Raw genomic sequence first — 17,266 nt, 5'->3', positions numbered from 1 at the left:
ATCTGTCTTGAAAGACATAATAAACTTTGAAATGTTCAAATATAACTAATGTAAAAGTGAAATGTAGCAGGTAAGATATCCAATATTTAAATTCTACTTTGAATGTTTCACTGCTAGGTGGCCTTTTTTTATTTACCTTTTTTTTTTTTTTAAACTTACTTTACATCCAACTCACTGCACCCTTCCTGGCCACCTCCTCCCCTAATCCTTCCTCCATCCCACCTCCCCTTCTCCAAGCAGGTGTGGACCCCCTTGGGTATCCTCCCTGCCCTGGCACTTCACATCTCTGTGAGGCTAGGTGCTTCCTCTCCCACTGAGGCCAGACAAGGCAGCCCAGCTAGAAGAACATATCCCACGTATAGGCAACAGCTTTTGGGATAGCCCCTGTTCCAGTTGTTTGGAACCCACATGAAGACCAAGCTGCACATCTGCTACATATGTGCAGGAAGCCTAGGTCCAGCCTGTATGCGTTCTTTGATTGGTGGTTCTGACTCTGAGGCCCCAAGGGTCCAGGTGAGTTTACTCTTGGTCTTCCTATGGGGTTCCTGTCTCTTTCATAGCCCATCAATCCTTCCTGTTCTTCCAGAAGAGTCCCCAAGCTCCATCCACTGTTTGGCTGTGGGTGGCTAGGTGGCTTTTAAAAAGTAGAATGGCAAATGAAGTCTGGCATGCCAGCAGAGGCAGGTGGATGCCTGGATTTAAGGCCAGTGTGTTGTATACAGTGAGACCTTATTTCTAAAACAAGGTAGAACCCAAGGCACATGACAATCTGGCTAGAATTATTTCTTCTGTAGGAGATTCACAGGCATCACCTGACAGCAAACCTACTATTCATTTCTTACATTTTCTTTGGGTCCCATGTTCTGTCCAGAGTTCTCTTATTGAAATAGGAATCCCCTCCCCCTCCCTTTTTTAGCAGCTGTGAAAGCCCACTGTTGTCCTTACATTAACTGCTGCTTCCTGACTGAGCCCAGGGACCTTGCATGTACTGGGTATCCAAAGTGGCATGACACTTGTCAGCATGGCAATCAATGTCATGTTATACATAATAAATAAGCTTTGTGGAACATGGTTCATAGTCAGGAAATACAAGGGGATCAACTTTTAACCTTTTATTTGTTAAAATAGCCACAGGCTTACAAATGATACGACTTTACGACAATGTATTCACTGACTTTGTCTTTTGCCGTCTTCTGGCATCCAGGATCCTGGCTGAAAAGTTTTGCCAGTGCTGGTGGGAGTCACTGAGGGTTCTTCCTTCCCAAAATACGGGGCAGAGGCATGCCCTTTAATCTGAGTTGTAGTAGACGAAGGCAAGAGTTCTTCACTGGTTTCTTTACCGAGTTTATCTTTTTCATAAAAATCTTGGCTTTTTATTTTAATTTCTTCTCTGTATTTTTCATTCTTTAGTATTTCCTGCACATAGATATAATTGGGAAACATGATTAAATTTTTAGTTTAAATCATTCAGAGGTCTATGGAAATAAAGCCAATCAAGATATTAAGAGATACTGCATTACATGTGTAGCTAAGGAACAGGCTAAGGCTGGAAAGGCTTTTGATTACATATTCTGAAATGTTGTAGCATGTAGCATTTTATGTTACAAGAGAGAGACTGAGACAACACAGAAAAATATTTACTACTCAAAAAGTGAGACAAATGTTACCTAAGAATCTGTACTACTCTACCAAAAGTTTTCAGGTTTCACAACTGCTTTCTGCCTTAATGCCAAGCATCCATGACTGCTTTTCCACTGCAGAGCAAGATGTGTTGGAGTATCCTGGAATGCTCCTCATGCCTGCCACTCTGTGTCGGGGATTCACGTGAATGCTAAGTCACCTTCTATTGCTGGATCTAAGTTCCACCTATTTTTCCCTAGAGCTGTGTCTAGTGGAGAACAGAGCAGAGAGTTCAGCATGTCCTAAACTTGAGCAACAGAGAGGCACGTCACTGTTTCCTCAAAGCAGTCAGTCTGCAGGAAGCTCTGAGATCTATACTGAACTCACAGAGGAGCATCATTACAGAGACCTTTCGGAAAAGGCAGCTAAATCCTTTCAGGTTGCAGGGTAAGAAGGCAGGATAGGAGCATCCATCACATGACAATGAGAGACTGGAGGATAAGGAGAGAGAAGACAAGCTTCAAGGATCAAGAAAGACAACCAGAGAAAGCTAGAGGCCACAGAATCAGAAAGGCACAAAGCACCCACATTTCAAGATTGGGTCCCTGGAGGGGAAGTGTGAGGTAAACTGGGAGAGTGTAAACAGCACCCCTCCCCCAATACCAAAAGGCCAGGGAAGCTCACAATTGTTACAAACTTTAGATCCAGTACAGGGAGTTAGTGTGAAAGGGAGCCCCCTCCTCTGCAGCAAATTAGCTCCAAGAGAATCCATCGCCCAATGCTATAAGAAGACATCATCAACCAACCGCCCACATGACCACCGTGGTGGCACACAGGCCTGAAGGTTCAGTTTCCTTGGGGTGGAAGCAGGGGAATTTAGAGTTCAAGGTCCTTGCTAGTCCCAGCCAGTTGAGATAAGTGAGACTTTATCTTTTAAAAATACAAAACTGCATTCGAAGATACTGAAGTAGATGAAATACTGCATAAAGAATTCAGACAGTTGTTTCTAAAAGGAGAATTAATTTAAAGAGGGTAAAAATAAGAGAGGTGATGAACAAAGGAAGACAGCACAGGATGCGATTTAAAGAGATTGACTGCTTATTCTACTGTGCTAAGAAGTAAACACCCAACTTCCACCCATCCTCTCTTAGCTCCCGAGCTAGTAGGGACTTAAGCTTAGGGTGCATGCAAGCCAGGCAAGTGCTCTACTACAGGGTGACATCCCTACCCTACCCTAGTCCTTTTGAAACAGGGAAAGGAGGTGATACAATTCTTCAAATAATCTTCAAATTTCCCACCAAGATCTGGCACAATTGGTACTACACTAGCCTGTTTAAAAAGAAAGAAAGAAAAAGAAAATCAAGAAAAAAAGTAGAAAAATGTACAAAACACAGTGGTCAGTGCCCATCTGAGACTTCTGAAAGGTGAGGGATAAAATGAGAAATGCCTGTTACCCTGCATTTCTGCCTCGATACACATTATGGACTGCCACATGGGCTAGGGCCCAAGAGAAGGTGGCATCTCATGAAGCTCAAGCCATAACACTAGTTGCCTATGGAGACTAAGGAAGATAGAATACACTGGGCAGATTATCAGGTTCTGGACTCTGCACAGGGACCCACTTGAGTGTTCAGAAGGATACCTGCTGAGTATGTGTAATGTAAACCTTCCCAAAGCCAGCCAGGAGGACTTCTGGCCAGTCTTACAGCAGAGCAGTAAGATAGGCCACTGCTGGAGCTAGCGCTAGATTAGGAGACATTCAAGATCTACCAGCCCCAGGAGCCTTAAGAGCACCTGGGCAAACAGTAAAGACCCTAGGAGCACCGCATCTCCATCATTAGAGTCTTATTGGAGTATACTACTGTAGAGTTTATCTAACAGAACTTAAAAATAATCCTCCAGAACTTTGAGATGATTCACATGTCAATTAACAGTCCTTCAGTACAAACCTCAGTAAAAGGAAAGACAACAAAACCCACACATTAAACAAAGGAATATCTTAGTGGTCACCATACAAGCAAGAAGAAGAGAAAGTATGATTTAAATGTAGCCCATGTTATAGACTTTGAAATGACTGAACCGACAAATAAGGATGTCCTTACAGCCACATAAAAAATGTTCAGCTGTAAAGGCCACAGGAGGAAAGACAGGAAACAGACACCAAGAGAAAACCTAGAATACACACGTCAGGAAAACTTGAGTGCTGTTTAGCAGCCAATCAGACACAGTATAAGACAAACAGTCAGAAAGCTATCAACTGAAACGAGGGATTAGAAAAGCTTACAAAATAAAGCCTCAGTGAGGTGGGCAGGTAACAAGTTGTTCACCACGCACACACATAAGGGAAATAATGGTCAAAAATACCCAAAGGGGATACAAACAGAAACTTACATATCCAAGAGGCTCAACAGACCCCAACTGGGATGATCACACAACAAAACCAAGCTGTTAAGAACTGATGAGAAAGGGGACTCTTTAGAGGAAAGAGCACGTGGATGTGAGAGTCAGAAATCACTGAGTTCTCTCAGAAATAGTGGCTGTGCTAAGACAAGAGAACGGCTCTGAAGTGCTTCACTGAGAAGAGCAGACACAGAATTCCCTAGCCTGTGAAACTGTTCTCCAATAAAGGAAGAGAAGAAACAAACATTTTAGACAAACAGAAGCTGAACTGATCACAAGCAAATCTGAAGATGAGAAACATTAGAGGAAATATTTCTGCTAATAGAAAGTCCTACATATAGAAATCTGATGCCATGCTATTGCAGGAGCCCCCAGGGAAGGAGCAGAATGAAGGACTTCACTGCACAGAAACTCAGGGTTTCTGGACACTTTGTTAGAGGTGTTGGGTATTCTGGAACTCTGTCCACTCATTTCAAGTTCTCAGAAAATATGGAGATCATCAGAACCCTATCCAGTGATTGTGTTGCTACCACAGAGACTCTTCAAGCTTTGCAGAGTTCAGGACAGTGCAGCCAGGAAGGAGGGACTGCTAATACCATATGCAGTCCTCAGACTACCAGAGCTCTGTGTGCATTGTTTATGCAGTGTGTCTCAATAGCCAGCAAGAAGCAAGCAACTTAGGGGAGAAAGGCTGCTTCTGCTCACAGAATGAGAGGATACGGTCTATTAAGGTAGGGAAGCCATGGCTGCAGGGTCATGGACGTGAGAGTGCACAGTGCTCAAGCTTTTCACATCTCAACAGAGCAGGAAGCAGAGGGTGGTCAGGAAGCTGGGCTTCACTACTAAGCACATTCCTAGCAACTTACTTCCATCTCCTTTCTCCCACCCCACACCTGTTCTTCCAAACAGCATTACCAGCTAGGACCTAGTGCTCAGGCACACAAGCCTATGGGGACATTTCACATTCTCAATTACCATCTCAAGCCTTCCCTGCTTCCATCTAAGGAAAAGCACCTGCTTCTCATGCCTTCCATGGACCACACCATTTTCTGTGTCCCTTGACATGGGATTTTGAGCAGCATATCAACAATGGTCCTTCGATTCCGTCTGAAGCCAAGTCATGGAATTAACAACAACAAAATCACGATTCAACCCCATTCTGGGAGAGCGACATGGAGTCTGATGGAGTGAACAGCTGAAGAAAATTATTCCCTATCAAGATCAAAGGAAAAATCATACTGACAATGGAGACAGATTGAACTCAGTCAAAATCTGTATGCTAAGTTGTTCCTTAAGTGTGTTTATGATGACCTATGTCTGTTATAACTCTTATTTGAACAGGCAGCAGAACTTATTCTGATGTAGTCAATACATTTAGGTTTGTTTATGCAGCCTTGTTTTGGTGAAAGTGGAGAGACACATCAGTGTTACCTATTATTTGAATTTATAAGTTATTTTATATTTCAGAATTGTGACTTTAAATGTCATTGTGGAGGATGAGATACAACAACAAAAGGGAACAGCCTGAAAGCCTTCGAAATGGTCACCACATAAGACAGAGACAACGGCTATTTTTCTGGTATTCATTAATATGAACTCAAGCTCCCCAAAGGTGGTCAAGTCCATTGTAACGCCATTACTTGCTAAGAGTCCTTTTGGTAGCTGAACTCAACAGTGCAAATTGATATAAGAATCATGATGCCAAAAAGCTTTTAAAGTTTTTAAGGCTTAAATATGCACTCTACTAATATGCTGACATACAGCTCAGTCGCAGACATTAGGCATGATGTCATCAGGAGAGTTACCTTACTTTATCAGTCTTGTATGTGAGATTCTAATAGAGGCATTTTCTACAACAGTGAGGAATCAGCTCTAGCACATAGTTATGGCTGTAAGAAATCTTAAGAAATAGAAATATAGACAATAAGAGGAGGTAAAGCAAGTGACAGAATAGAGAAAAGGTCCCCGCAATAACGTGTCCTGAGAGAGAAGGAAGCCCAGGCAGCGGAAAGCTGAGCCTTGAACAGAACTCTAAAATCTGAGAGAAGGGAGAGAGCTGCCACATGCTCCCGGAGGATGCTGCCATGGATGGATCGAAGCTTTGATGACTTGTTGGGTTCTGGGGACAAGGACAGGCCAAGAAATATCTGAGCAAGTCCTAAAGATTAATCAGTGTCTTCCACCTCAAGTTCTTCTGTCTCTGAGGCTGCCACTAGAGTACAGTGTGCAAACACACAACTCTGAGTCTGCACTAGTAAGGGCAGCGGAGTACTTAATGCAGGTACGTCCTCAACAAGAACATTTAGGGGTACTGTTAGCAGCATACCTAGTAACACTGCATACCTCACAACAGCACACGTCACTAGACTTTTTAAATTTTGTGTATGTGATACATGCATAATGAGAATAGTTGTCTCTATTATGTTATTCAAGATCCCACCCCAAGCCCAGTTTTTATTTTTAAAATATTTAAACCAAGCAATTGAGACTTAGTCTATTAAGGGGTTTTTCTGTGATGTGTTTATGTATATGCATGTGTGATGCTGACAATATGATGCTCATGTCAAATTTAAAAGGTTCCATGATAACAGCCTTCAATTATTGTTATAATTTGAGTGGGAGATCTTGGATGAACCAGGGCCTCTTTCATGCTAAGCATGTACTCTGCCACTGGGTCACCCGCAGCCATGTCCTTTTCGCATGGACAGGCATGTGTGAGGACAGACTAGTGACAGTCTTTCATTAGGCCATTGTCAAGTTTGCTTTGAGACTGCTAGAAATCTAACGAGGAAAAAAAGCTGATACAGGTTAATGACTCTTGTGCATTTCATGCCAGGGCCCGATTCTGAAGTTCAAGCTCCTGCTCCTGAGGTATAAAAGTTCTAAGTACATCATATATAAGTCTGTTCAAATATAGGCTCAAAAACATGCTGAAAAATCAAAATACAGTTTAAATCTAACAGCTTCTCATTGATAGAAAGTTTCTTATGTATAAACAAGTAAGTAGGAGTCAGTCAGATTCTGGCACATAGCGTTCATATACTTTTCTACAGGAACAAAACTGTTTTTGTTGTTGAATTTTATGAAGTTCGATTATACTACATATAGAAAATGAGAATGGGAATTTATAAAATGTTACCACTTAAAATTATAATACATATAATATATTGGCACTATAGATAGGAGAACATGTAAGATAAAAATATAAGGAAAATTTTGGTCTCACAGAAAGACATGTCTTTTTTTTTTCTGGGTCTTTTTTAAAAAATTTTATTTTATATTTTATTTACATTTAAGATGCCATCCCCTTTCCACATTTCCCCTCCCTAGAACACCCCTGTCCCATGCCCCCCCTTTCCTTTTTGCTTTTATATGATTTTTTTTTTAATGTTAATCAAAGGATTTATAAGTTTGGTAATGCTCAGTCAGAAGCGTAACCCAATATCCAACCTAGATATAAAAACTATCTTTGACTGGTGGAGACATGCGAACATCTGTCTCCATGTCCCCTCTCTCTTTCTCTTTCTCTCTCTCATCACCTAGCTTCTCCTCTTCATCTTCTCTCCTTGTTCCATCTCTTCCTCTCAGTACTCCTTCCCACTTAGCTCCTCCTACATATCACTCTTCCTGTTAAAGTAAAACTTTTCTCTCAAAATACAATTAGAGCATAGTTATTCCTAATTGTACCAGTGAGGTACAAGATAGTCCTAATACCCAGTCCATCATTCTGTTGACTAACCAGAACCTCTGTTATCTCTTCTAACTAAAACACTTACTTTTGATCTATGAGACTATAGGTCTTCAACCCCATCAGAAATCCAGAATGACTGAGTTAACTGAAGTTATGGGAAGCACTAAACATAACTTTTAAAACTTAGCCAATTTAAAGAGACGGCTGAACACCTGAAAAGCCCCTATACTACCGAACGTTGGAGCATCAAATCTTCAGCCTTCTGGCCCAGAAGCATCTGACAGACCTTAGTGATGCAGGATTATTAAGGGCTGATTACTCTGTCTAGACAGATATAATCAGTTGACTATTCTGCATGTGTGTCCTTTTCTGGACAGTAATTTGGAAAGACATAATTCTTAAATGCTTACATTACTAAGTATACTCTCCAAAATTTATGTACATTTTAATCTCTTATCAGACATATGCCATAGAGAGGATAAACTTAATTTTACTAGTTTCACTAGTTTTGTTTTATAAGTTACACTATACTTGCAAAGGAATAACTTTTAATTTTAAAATTGTATTAAACATTTTAGTATGAGTGTATTTCCTTTGAGTTAAATAAAAAAATTACAAACACAAAAGGATTTCATCAACAGACTAACAGTGAAATTTAGCCAGAAGTATGTTTCTAAATGCCATATTACAGATAGCCACAAAGATGGGAGCATATTACACTATTAATATGCCACAGAGATCCATACCTCAACATTTCCACAGCAGGCGCTTTGTAAGCTGACTATGCACTTTGGGAGTTCGTGTGGAGGTTGGGATTGAACTCATGGCCCCCTATCACTACCACTGTGCTGTACCCCACCTCCTTTGACATTAGTTTTGTGACATGTGGGGAAAAATTCAATCCTAGCAAACACTGTTGTTGAAGTGTAAGCTTGAAAATTTCCCTCAGTTGTTTAAACTACCTTCCTTGTTCTACAAGGCGAACTGTTGGGATGGAACAGTGAGTTATTAGATGACCCGCTTTTTGGTCTAGAAAAGAAAAGGGGGAGGCAGATAGGTATGCTGTGTCCAGAGCCATGGGAAGTGCTGATATATTAACCGGTGAGCAGCTGGTCTCGCTCAGACGTGAGGATGACCCACAGAAGGACAGCTACATAAGCTTCAGCACTCAGGTTAGAATGCGAGCACAGGGCGGCACAGACATCTCTCAGAACCGAGGGCCAGCCAGGGGAGCTGTGCTCCAGCACACGCTGCTCCGCTATGTGTTCTTGCCAATCACTTCTGTGCCTCTGCCAAATCAATGTCACAGTTAATTTATGCACTTTCAAATCCACTGCAAACATCCTCTGATCAACTACAGCAATGAAAATATACAAGGAGTTTTGTTGTTTTGACATGCTTTCTTGAACTCTACCTTCTGCATTTTCCCCCCAAACGTCTCTAATTACAAGAAGTTAATCTCATTGGTTCTTGTTATTTGAGGGACAATTTTAAGGTTTGTTTATATTCTTTGCTGGTTAGGAATTTCTGGCACTGAGTTTTCTGTCTTTGAACTTGAGCCAGATTAATAATTAAATCTTGAAATGTCACTGAAATGAACTAATCACAGAGCTCAAGTCATTAATAGTTTTGTGTTGGTATTTCTTTTAATAAAAGAAATGAACTTCCCCATATATACATTAAAAAATACTTCTGAGCATAAAGACACCATTATTTAATAGAAAAAGAAACAGTAGAACTAATAGAAAATAATTAAAGTTATTTCGCTTTAGTCCTATTTAATTGAACTACTCTGGTAGGAGACAAAGAAAACGTTGCTCTGTTATGTGAAGGGAGACGGGGATTAAAATCCCTGGAAGAAAAGACAATGTTGGGACTCCAGGCCTTTCTTCTGAGAGAGGCAGTGACATGGCAGAGAAGCAAAAGCCAGGGAGAAAAGAGAAGGAGTCCGTGGTGAGTGGCTGCTAACATTCACTGACTCATCTGCCCGCTACTGAAGAGGGAAGGGGTTCTCTTCTGTGTGGAGAGATGGAAGAAGAGTTGGGCAAGTGCATGGAGTGAGAGAAGCCACATACATGAAGGCCGTCCTAAAGAAACAAAAAGGCTGTGGTCATACATTGGACTCTCAGGACTTGATGCAGGGACAACGCATACTGTGACTCTAAATAGATGCTCACCCCCTCACAATTCTTCCAGGCACCCAGTCAATGAAGACCAAGCATCTACGCGAAGGTTATGTTCTTATACCTGTCCTTGGTGTGCAGGGGAGACTAAGTCATGGTGGTACCCTGCAGTAATTCTGACCTAGGTGGGCGTAAGGAACTGAAAGCTCCTTAAGCACTAATGGCCATCAGGCAGCTAAAGCCTAGGGATCCTATTGTCCCATTCAACTATTCATTGGTTCATTCATGTGACCCTTGTGCACAGTGCAGTTAAAAGATATAGTGTTTACCCAGCGCTCAAAGAAGTAACAACCTTAGTGAGGAAGAAGGACAAATGTATTCAAGTATAATAAGGATGTTTGGAAATGCAGAAGAAAAAGCTATCTCCTGAACATTAGTCTCACTGAGGGAACTAGGGTTAGAAATTATTTTTTGGAGAAGATAATATCTGAGTGCTAACCAGTTTGCAGAAATGAATCAGAGAACCGAGAGGAACTGAACACTGTAGGAGAAGTGTGTGCATGCTCACAGGGCTGAGAAGGAAAGCAGCTTGAAGTGGAGTGAGAGAGAACCCAGGACTCAGAACATGCTATCTCTTGCAATACACCTCAAGGCTTTATTCTAAAGACTTTGAAGCAATAACAGGATTCCAGAGGAATAATACAGATTTTTTAAAGGTAAATTTGAATGTCAGATAAACAAACAATACCTTAGTACTTATGACCTATATACTACATGGGGCAAACTTACACTTAAAATCAGTTTTTAGTTAAAATTAATGTTTAATGGGCTATACTATACTTCTATTTGCTTAATCTGCAATCATAAATACAGGATTTCCACGATCACTTCATTTTTAAAAGCCCTCTTGTTTCCATACTCTCTTCATGGATAATTGTTTTTTGTGTTGCAAGCTTAAACACTATCTCCATAATGCTGAACAATCTCAAATTAAGATCCAAAATTCTAAATCAAACTAGCCCATTGGACTTGACTGCTTACTAGGCAGTTTCATTCAAACTGTCCATGGACCACAGAGGATCAGAGGGCTGGCTTAAGGTCACATGACTAACCTAGTAATCTGCTCCCACCTGCCGCTGCTGGGTCCATTTCACAAGCTACTCATAAGGCTCTCATAGAGCTGGGGCCAATACAGCTCTGTCTACTGTGCTCCCCTGATGCCTGGCAGCTTTGTCCTGTTTCACTGGCCTCTCTTCCCCATCCTCCTCTGCTAAACTACAGACCAGCTCCAAGGCAAACAACGGACAACTTGTACAGACAGCCCTGAAAGTTAATTATCACTCTTGGAGTAGGCTTTGTCCCAATCAAATGCATCCTAGTGGGCAGGATCCGATGAAGAGGTGGTGGAGGTAGGAGGGGGAGGTAGGAAAAGCTTGGAGGTGGAGGGGCTGGGAAGTAAGCGGGAGCTATGGTGAGTATGGCCTGTAGCAGAACTCAGCATGGGTTAGCTCAGCTTCCCTGGCGTCCCTGTGTGTGTACAGAGCTGTTCCTGCCTCCGTCCCTTCCCCTCCTATACTAGGCAGCACTCACTCTTACCAGCTCTTCCCACTGTACCCTGAACTCTGCATCTGTTGCCACTTCTCTTGCCAACAGCATTTCTTGCTGGGACTAAAGGCACTTCCTAACATGTCTCCTTGGGCCACATGACTTCTCATGCCAGTTCTCACTAACAAACCTTTCATGGGTTATTAGAAGTTATGTCAGATTTGCATGCGGCAGATATAGGAGACTCAGGAGATCCTTTCCAGCTGCGGGGGGAGCTGTGACAAGACAGCTCACACAATGCTATCACGTGCAGCAATAACAGAAGGCTACCTCCCTAATGCTTCAAGGGTAGCCTATCCAGTGAAAAAGACAGGCAGGGACATGAAGTCAGGCCACACCAACCAGACAGGCAGTACAAATGTGCTAAGAACCCCCACAAGCTTGCCAGAGTTTGCTGGGCCTCTGTCAGTGCTTGACTTTGTCCTTTGTCCTCTGATACTTCCTTCTTTCTTCCACAAAGAGATTAGACACCTTCTACTGCAACTTCATCTCGGGCCTGCAGCCTACGAGGGTCAGGAGATCTGACTGCTCTCGTCTCCTCCAGTCATGCTCCTCTCTACCCTAGGCCCGCTGGCTGCTTCTGTGGGCTTCAGACCCTTTCCTGTCACTGGGCCCCCTTTCCGCCTAGGAGGCTTTTCTTCCAGTTACTCACATGGCTACCTAAGCCTCACCGTTAAGAGAAGACCACAACATAAAGAGAGCTCCCTTGTTAAGCTATGTAATGACTGCGGCACAGCAAAATTAAGCAAAATGGCACAGTCACCGAAATTCATGTCCCACCCTTGCTCACCGTACTGCTCTCTCCCTCCAAGACTAATCTTTTATTTAAAAACCAAACCAAACAACAAACAAACAAAAAGCCAAACAAAACAGATTTTTTATATATGTTCTGCTTTTTCATAAACTAGGCAAATTATCTACCTGGCCGTCCTTCAGCTACCATCCCCACTCATATACAATCCATTTCTTGTTAATCTACTTGTTCGAAACTGTCATGGCACTAAGTCCATATTGCTGTTTCAGTCGTCTCTTTTCAGTCTCTGGGAACTCCCGGTGTGTCCATACCATTGCCTTTGTCTGATAATTGAGTAGATTTCTAGAAGTTGGGTTGCCAAGGCAGAAGGCAAATGCAGATGCAGTTTGGTTGCCATAGGCAATGAGTTCCTGTCAGCCTTTTTGGCTCTTTCTCTGTTTGTCCTTCAGACACAGTGCCTAGACCAGGGGCTAGCAGGGAAGGTGTAGTCAGCATGTCCTGGCTGAATGAATAAAGTTGGCTCCACATACTGCACTGTATCACATGTGCAAAGCTAAATTTAAACACCTAACAATTAAGAATAAATTGTATTTCATCATTAATAAGGTATGGTTCTAAATAATTTTACAGGCCTTTTCTTCATAGTGACAAAAATGCCATAGATTCTTGAAAACTGGAAAAGGATATTTATACTCTTAGGAATTTATATTAGTTTTTAAAAATAAATGTGGCAAAGATGATGCTTTTGAAATTGGGAAAACTGTATCTTTGTGTATCTTCACTTGTCAATCATTAAGCATTTGGCTTTGAATACATCACTACTCAGATACAGAGTTCCTAAGTTAGGTTGAAGAAAGAAAGTTTAATGATCAGCCAACTTTTTAGACCCCAATACTTTCCCCCCCCCGAGAAACAAGTAATCATGATAGTTATCTTCCCTACCTGGTGCACACTAAGTCACTTATGCAGAACAGCACAAATGTGACAACCACCATGTCCACCACAGTCCCCGAGACCAACGCAAACAGGACAACAGGTACCCGACAGCCCAGAGCCTACTGATGTTTCCCAAAGAGGCAGAGGCCGTTCAGAAAAGCAGGTGGGTAAATGACTTAGTCATTTATCCTGGAAATCAGGACAACTCCCCTAGCCGTGCACTGCCTAAGAGACAGACAGAGCATCTCCCTTCCTAGCGTCGGATTGGGGAAGAAAGGAACAGGAAGATAGGTTAGGTAAAGGGGAAAGCAGTGGCAGGGAGCAGGGACAGTGACCTGTGATTACCCAGAAGCAGAGCTGTCAGAGAGGCAAACATTACACAAGCTTAGCAGTGGCACCTGCCTTGGGCAAGGTGACTGGCGCTGGCAGCCAGGCAGTTGGAGCTCCCTGAAGCAACTATGCTGGGAGGAAAGTGGAATTCTCCAAAGGGCAGCATCTGATGAAATGGACTGAAATGATACCATACAAGGAACCACAGTGACAGCTCTTCTCCTAAGAGGAACTGAAGGAGCCCATACATTAGTTAGGATACAGTGGCCTCTGAAGGTCAGGCAACCAAGTGCAAGCTCAAAGGGGTATCAGTGGAGTTGGGCTTCTTTTAGGATTGGTGGCAGGACTAAACGAGGCTCAGGGATGATGTCCCTGATGCCCCATTGATGGGACTAGAAGATGAAACAACAAAGTCTGGTAAGAATTCTCAAGAGAGATGTGGGAGGGAATCCAAACAGTTGCTGAGGACCCGGGGAGGTGGCTCAGTGGGTAAGACTCTTGTCACACAAGCCTGGTGACCCAAGCTTTATCCCTGGGACCTATGTAACGGCAGGAAGAGGACTGATCCCACAGAGCTATCCTCTGCCCTCTCCACTCATAGTAGGTCAACATCTGCCTCTATCCTCTAACAACAGCAGTGACACACACACACACACACACACACACACACACACAGAGAGCAGAAGAGAAGAAACAAATGCAAATGAGGAACTCCCCAGGAGATAAGTCCTTCAATATCTGGAGCACACAGTCTGAGCCAGGGGCTGTTCTAGACAGATGCAGCAGGTCAAGACCACAGCCTGTTCTTAGGAAGAGACAAACTAGACAGAGACAAACCGCAGCTAGGGACAGAAGGTAAGCAGGTGACTACAGTTGCTATGTACTGACTTAATCAGCCAGCCTGCCTGCTTGGTACTTAACAAACTGGAAACTTAAAATAGTAAGACAGTGCTTGCAAATGAGTGAATGAGAACTCTGCAGAATGGCCTTTTGTTCTCCTTTTTCCCAAGGAAAACTACTTTGCTTTTCTCTACAAATACAGGAATCTGACATAAATTCATGAAGTAGAAACCATAAACCTCTTGAATGCTTTTATTTTACTGCTAAAAAGCCTGGAGTATATCACTACCTACCTTCACTTCATTGGCTTTATATATTGCGAAATGAATACAATGTATCTCATTTACAAACACACTTGTCAATATAAATAAAACATACACAATGCATAACTGGCTCGAACTTTTCAGCTAATGTCCTTCAGCTATGTGTGAGTGTCCACAGACAGGGACATATTATTCTTTTCACTGGTTACTTAGTAGCTAACAAACCATCATGTAGAGGAATGGGATAGAGTCACTCAACCCCTTGTGGTTGCCTGTTTAAAATACTTCATATTTTATAAATACTACATCTCCATGTAAATTTTAGTTCATTTGCCATTCAGTTCATGGCATACCTTCTCAGAACCAGAAATTCTAGATCAGAAAGGTTTTTTTTTTTTTTTGGTATTTGTATTTTGGTATTGGTAATTTTTTGGTATATGTATGAATGAGAGCACACATGAATGAAAGCTTTGTCAGATTTTTAAAAAAGTGTTTCTTGTCCTCCCTATGCATTTGCTTTACTTCTTTTCTGTATTCAGGATTTCATTGTTAATTACAGAAAACCCGAGATGCCTTGGGCTGTCACACTGCTCTGTGTGTGGTTTTGGTGCAAGGCAGCTACGCATGCTTCAGCTCTCAGCCCTGCTCTTACCTCTCCAGAGTAGTTTTCCTGGACTCCGCCCCACATAAGGAAGGCTGTGTCTGTTGTTTTTCTCAAGCTTCTGCCTTTCTCACCGTTCTTTTCACATCTGCAGTGATATACTTTGGGCACACATTAAAAGTGACTTTCCTAAGTACAAGCTCTGAGGTGACCCTGATGTTGTCAGGGTCCGTCAGCATCCATCCTGACTGCCAACATCTGGCACAGAACACGTGCTTAGAGGTTTTTAGGGAGCAAATTTTAGCTTCCTTCCCCAGGGAGCTGTTAGTTTTCTCTTCACCTATATTCTCAAAGGCAGCTGGATTAACTCTTCTCTTGAAAAGGTGCTAAGAAGGAGGATGGAAATCTTACTCTTCCTCCAAAACAAGCTCAGACACGGCTGGGCCTCGACCATCCGTGGACTCTGCAGTGGGGCTTGGTGGAATACTGTAAAGTAACTGGGCCAGACAGGCTATGCATGGTCTGGTTTAATAACTATAATGTGGTCTTCATAATATCTAAGAGGACATCATATTCTAGTACGACAAAAAACTTGATGGCTGAAGATATAGTATATCCCCATAACTTTACCTCTGCAAGTGACTAGATACCACCCAATAACTTTGGAGTAAAGGAGGAATGTGATGTCAGAACACTAAAAAAGTTAGGAACCATTAGGAAGTTGTGACTGAATTTCTACTGCTAACTACTCGGTGGTGACAATCATCCCCTTATTTAAAATAAAGTGACATTTCCTTCACATACTTAAGTATAAACTTCAGTGATGGTTAGTTCCTGACTATCAGTCAAGTGGTTAGGACAGGATGGCATCAGAACAGGCGACATGCTTTGCCACTTGCTAGGTAGAAGTTCGTGTCAGAGAAACCTTGTGCTTGTTTTCAAGCTGGAACCAACAGACTTTAATTATCATGCTTGGTGAGACTTTTCAGAGCATTCTTTAAGATATGGCTGTGGGTACACTTACTTGCTGCCAAGCCTGACTCCTCAGACTCCTTCCTAGGACCCACCCAATGAAGGGAAGGAGGAAGGGAGAACCTAGCTCATTCCTTTCCTTTTATTCTAGGTATATTATAAATGTGGATGGAATTAGCAAAGTTCTTGTTAAAAATTTTTTCTAATACATATACACTTGATATCAGAAAACCTTTAGGTTGAACAAAACTGGGTTGAATGTAGCCTAATAGCATTTGCATTTTATGTTTAAGCTCTGTCTGTCTGTCTGTCTCTGTCTTTCTTAATCTCTCTCTCTCTCTCTCTTAAATCTTGCTACAGAAAGGCTGGCCTTAGACTCCTGGCTTGCTTTTTAAAAGGCAACAATAATGTTTCCTTAGGTAAATCATGTTACCTCTCAGTGGATATATTACTGAACTTATTACCTGTAAATATTTTGTCAATGCACAAATGAATTCTGTTAACAAGTATTGCACTAATGTGATAATGTCAAAGCATTAAAAAAAACTATAGAATTCAAATGACTATAAATGACTATGCAGTATAAATGTGACAAAAGCATCCAACTAGCAGTGAAAATGCAGAACTCCCTTCTACTAAGAAGATGTCATTAGTGAGGCTATTTTAGACAAACACTAATAGGTGTTTTTGTTTTTATGATGAATTGCCATGTAATTTGGTGAGAGCTGATAATGCAATTAGTCTGATTTTGTGGGGGAGACAATTACTGACACCTTGTGCTTATCAGTCCTGGGGAAAAACATACCTTCTCCTCGTCTGAAAAAGAAAGACTGTCAAAATACACAATTATAGAAAAGCTAGAAATAGATGGGAAGAAGACAGGGCCTGTCATAAAAACTTCATTTCCCTTCTGAACATTTCACCCTATATCCAATTGTGCAACTCAGAAAACACTGCATTTTTATTGGTACACGTCAAGAAGAACTTTATACATTAAAGATGAAAAGCAAAATTTAAAACCTAAATGTATTTTTATTCTCTGATTACAAGTGAAATAAAAATATCTTAATAAAAAGATAAACGGAGCAAACCTAAATGATGGCATTTGCTTTAAACAAAAAGCACTATTTT

At 41.7% G+C, this 17,266-nt stretch overlaps 1 protein-coding gene across 1 annotated transcript in view; it reads right to left on the bottom strand.

Moving 5' to 3' along the window:
• Nucleotides 1-1,097: 1,097 nt before the first annotated feature.
• Nucleotides 1,098-17,266, bottom strand: part of Ndufaf2 (NADH:ubiquinone oxidoreductase complex assembly factor 2) — a 111,263-nt gene continuing 95,094 nt past the window's right edge. The window contains exon 4 of the mRNA XM_034523543.2: nt 1,098-1,416. Coding sequence (XP_034379434.1) covers nt 1,168-1,416 — 249 coding nt within the window. The 3' untranslated portion in view covers nt 1,098-1,167. The remainder of the gene's footprint in view (nt 1,417-17,266) is intronic.

This window comes from Arvicanthis niloticus, chromosome 19 (genome assembly GCF_011762505.2).
Source record: "Arvicanthis niloticus isolate mArvNil1 chromosome 19, mArvNil1.pat.X, whole genome shotgun sequence".
Taxonomy (NCBI): domain Eukaryota; kingdom Metazoa; phylum Chordata; class Mammalia; order Rodentia; family Muridae; genus Arvicanthis; species Arvicanthis niloticus.
This window is presented reverse-complemented; position numbering and strand designations above follow the sequence as displayed.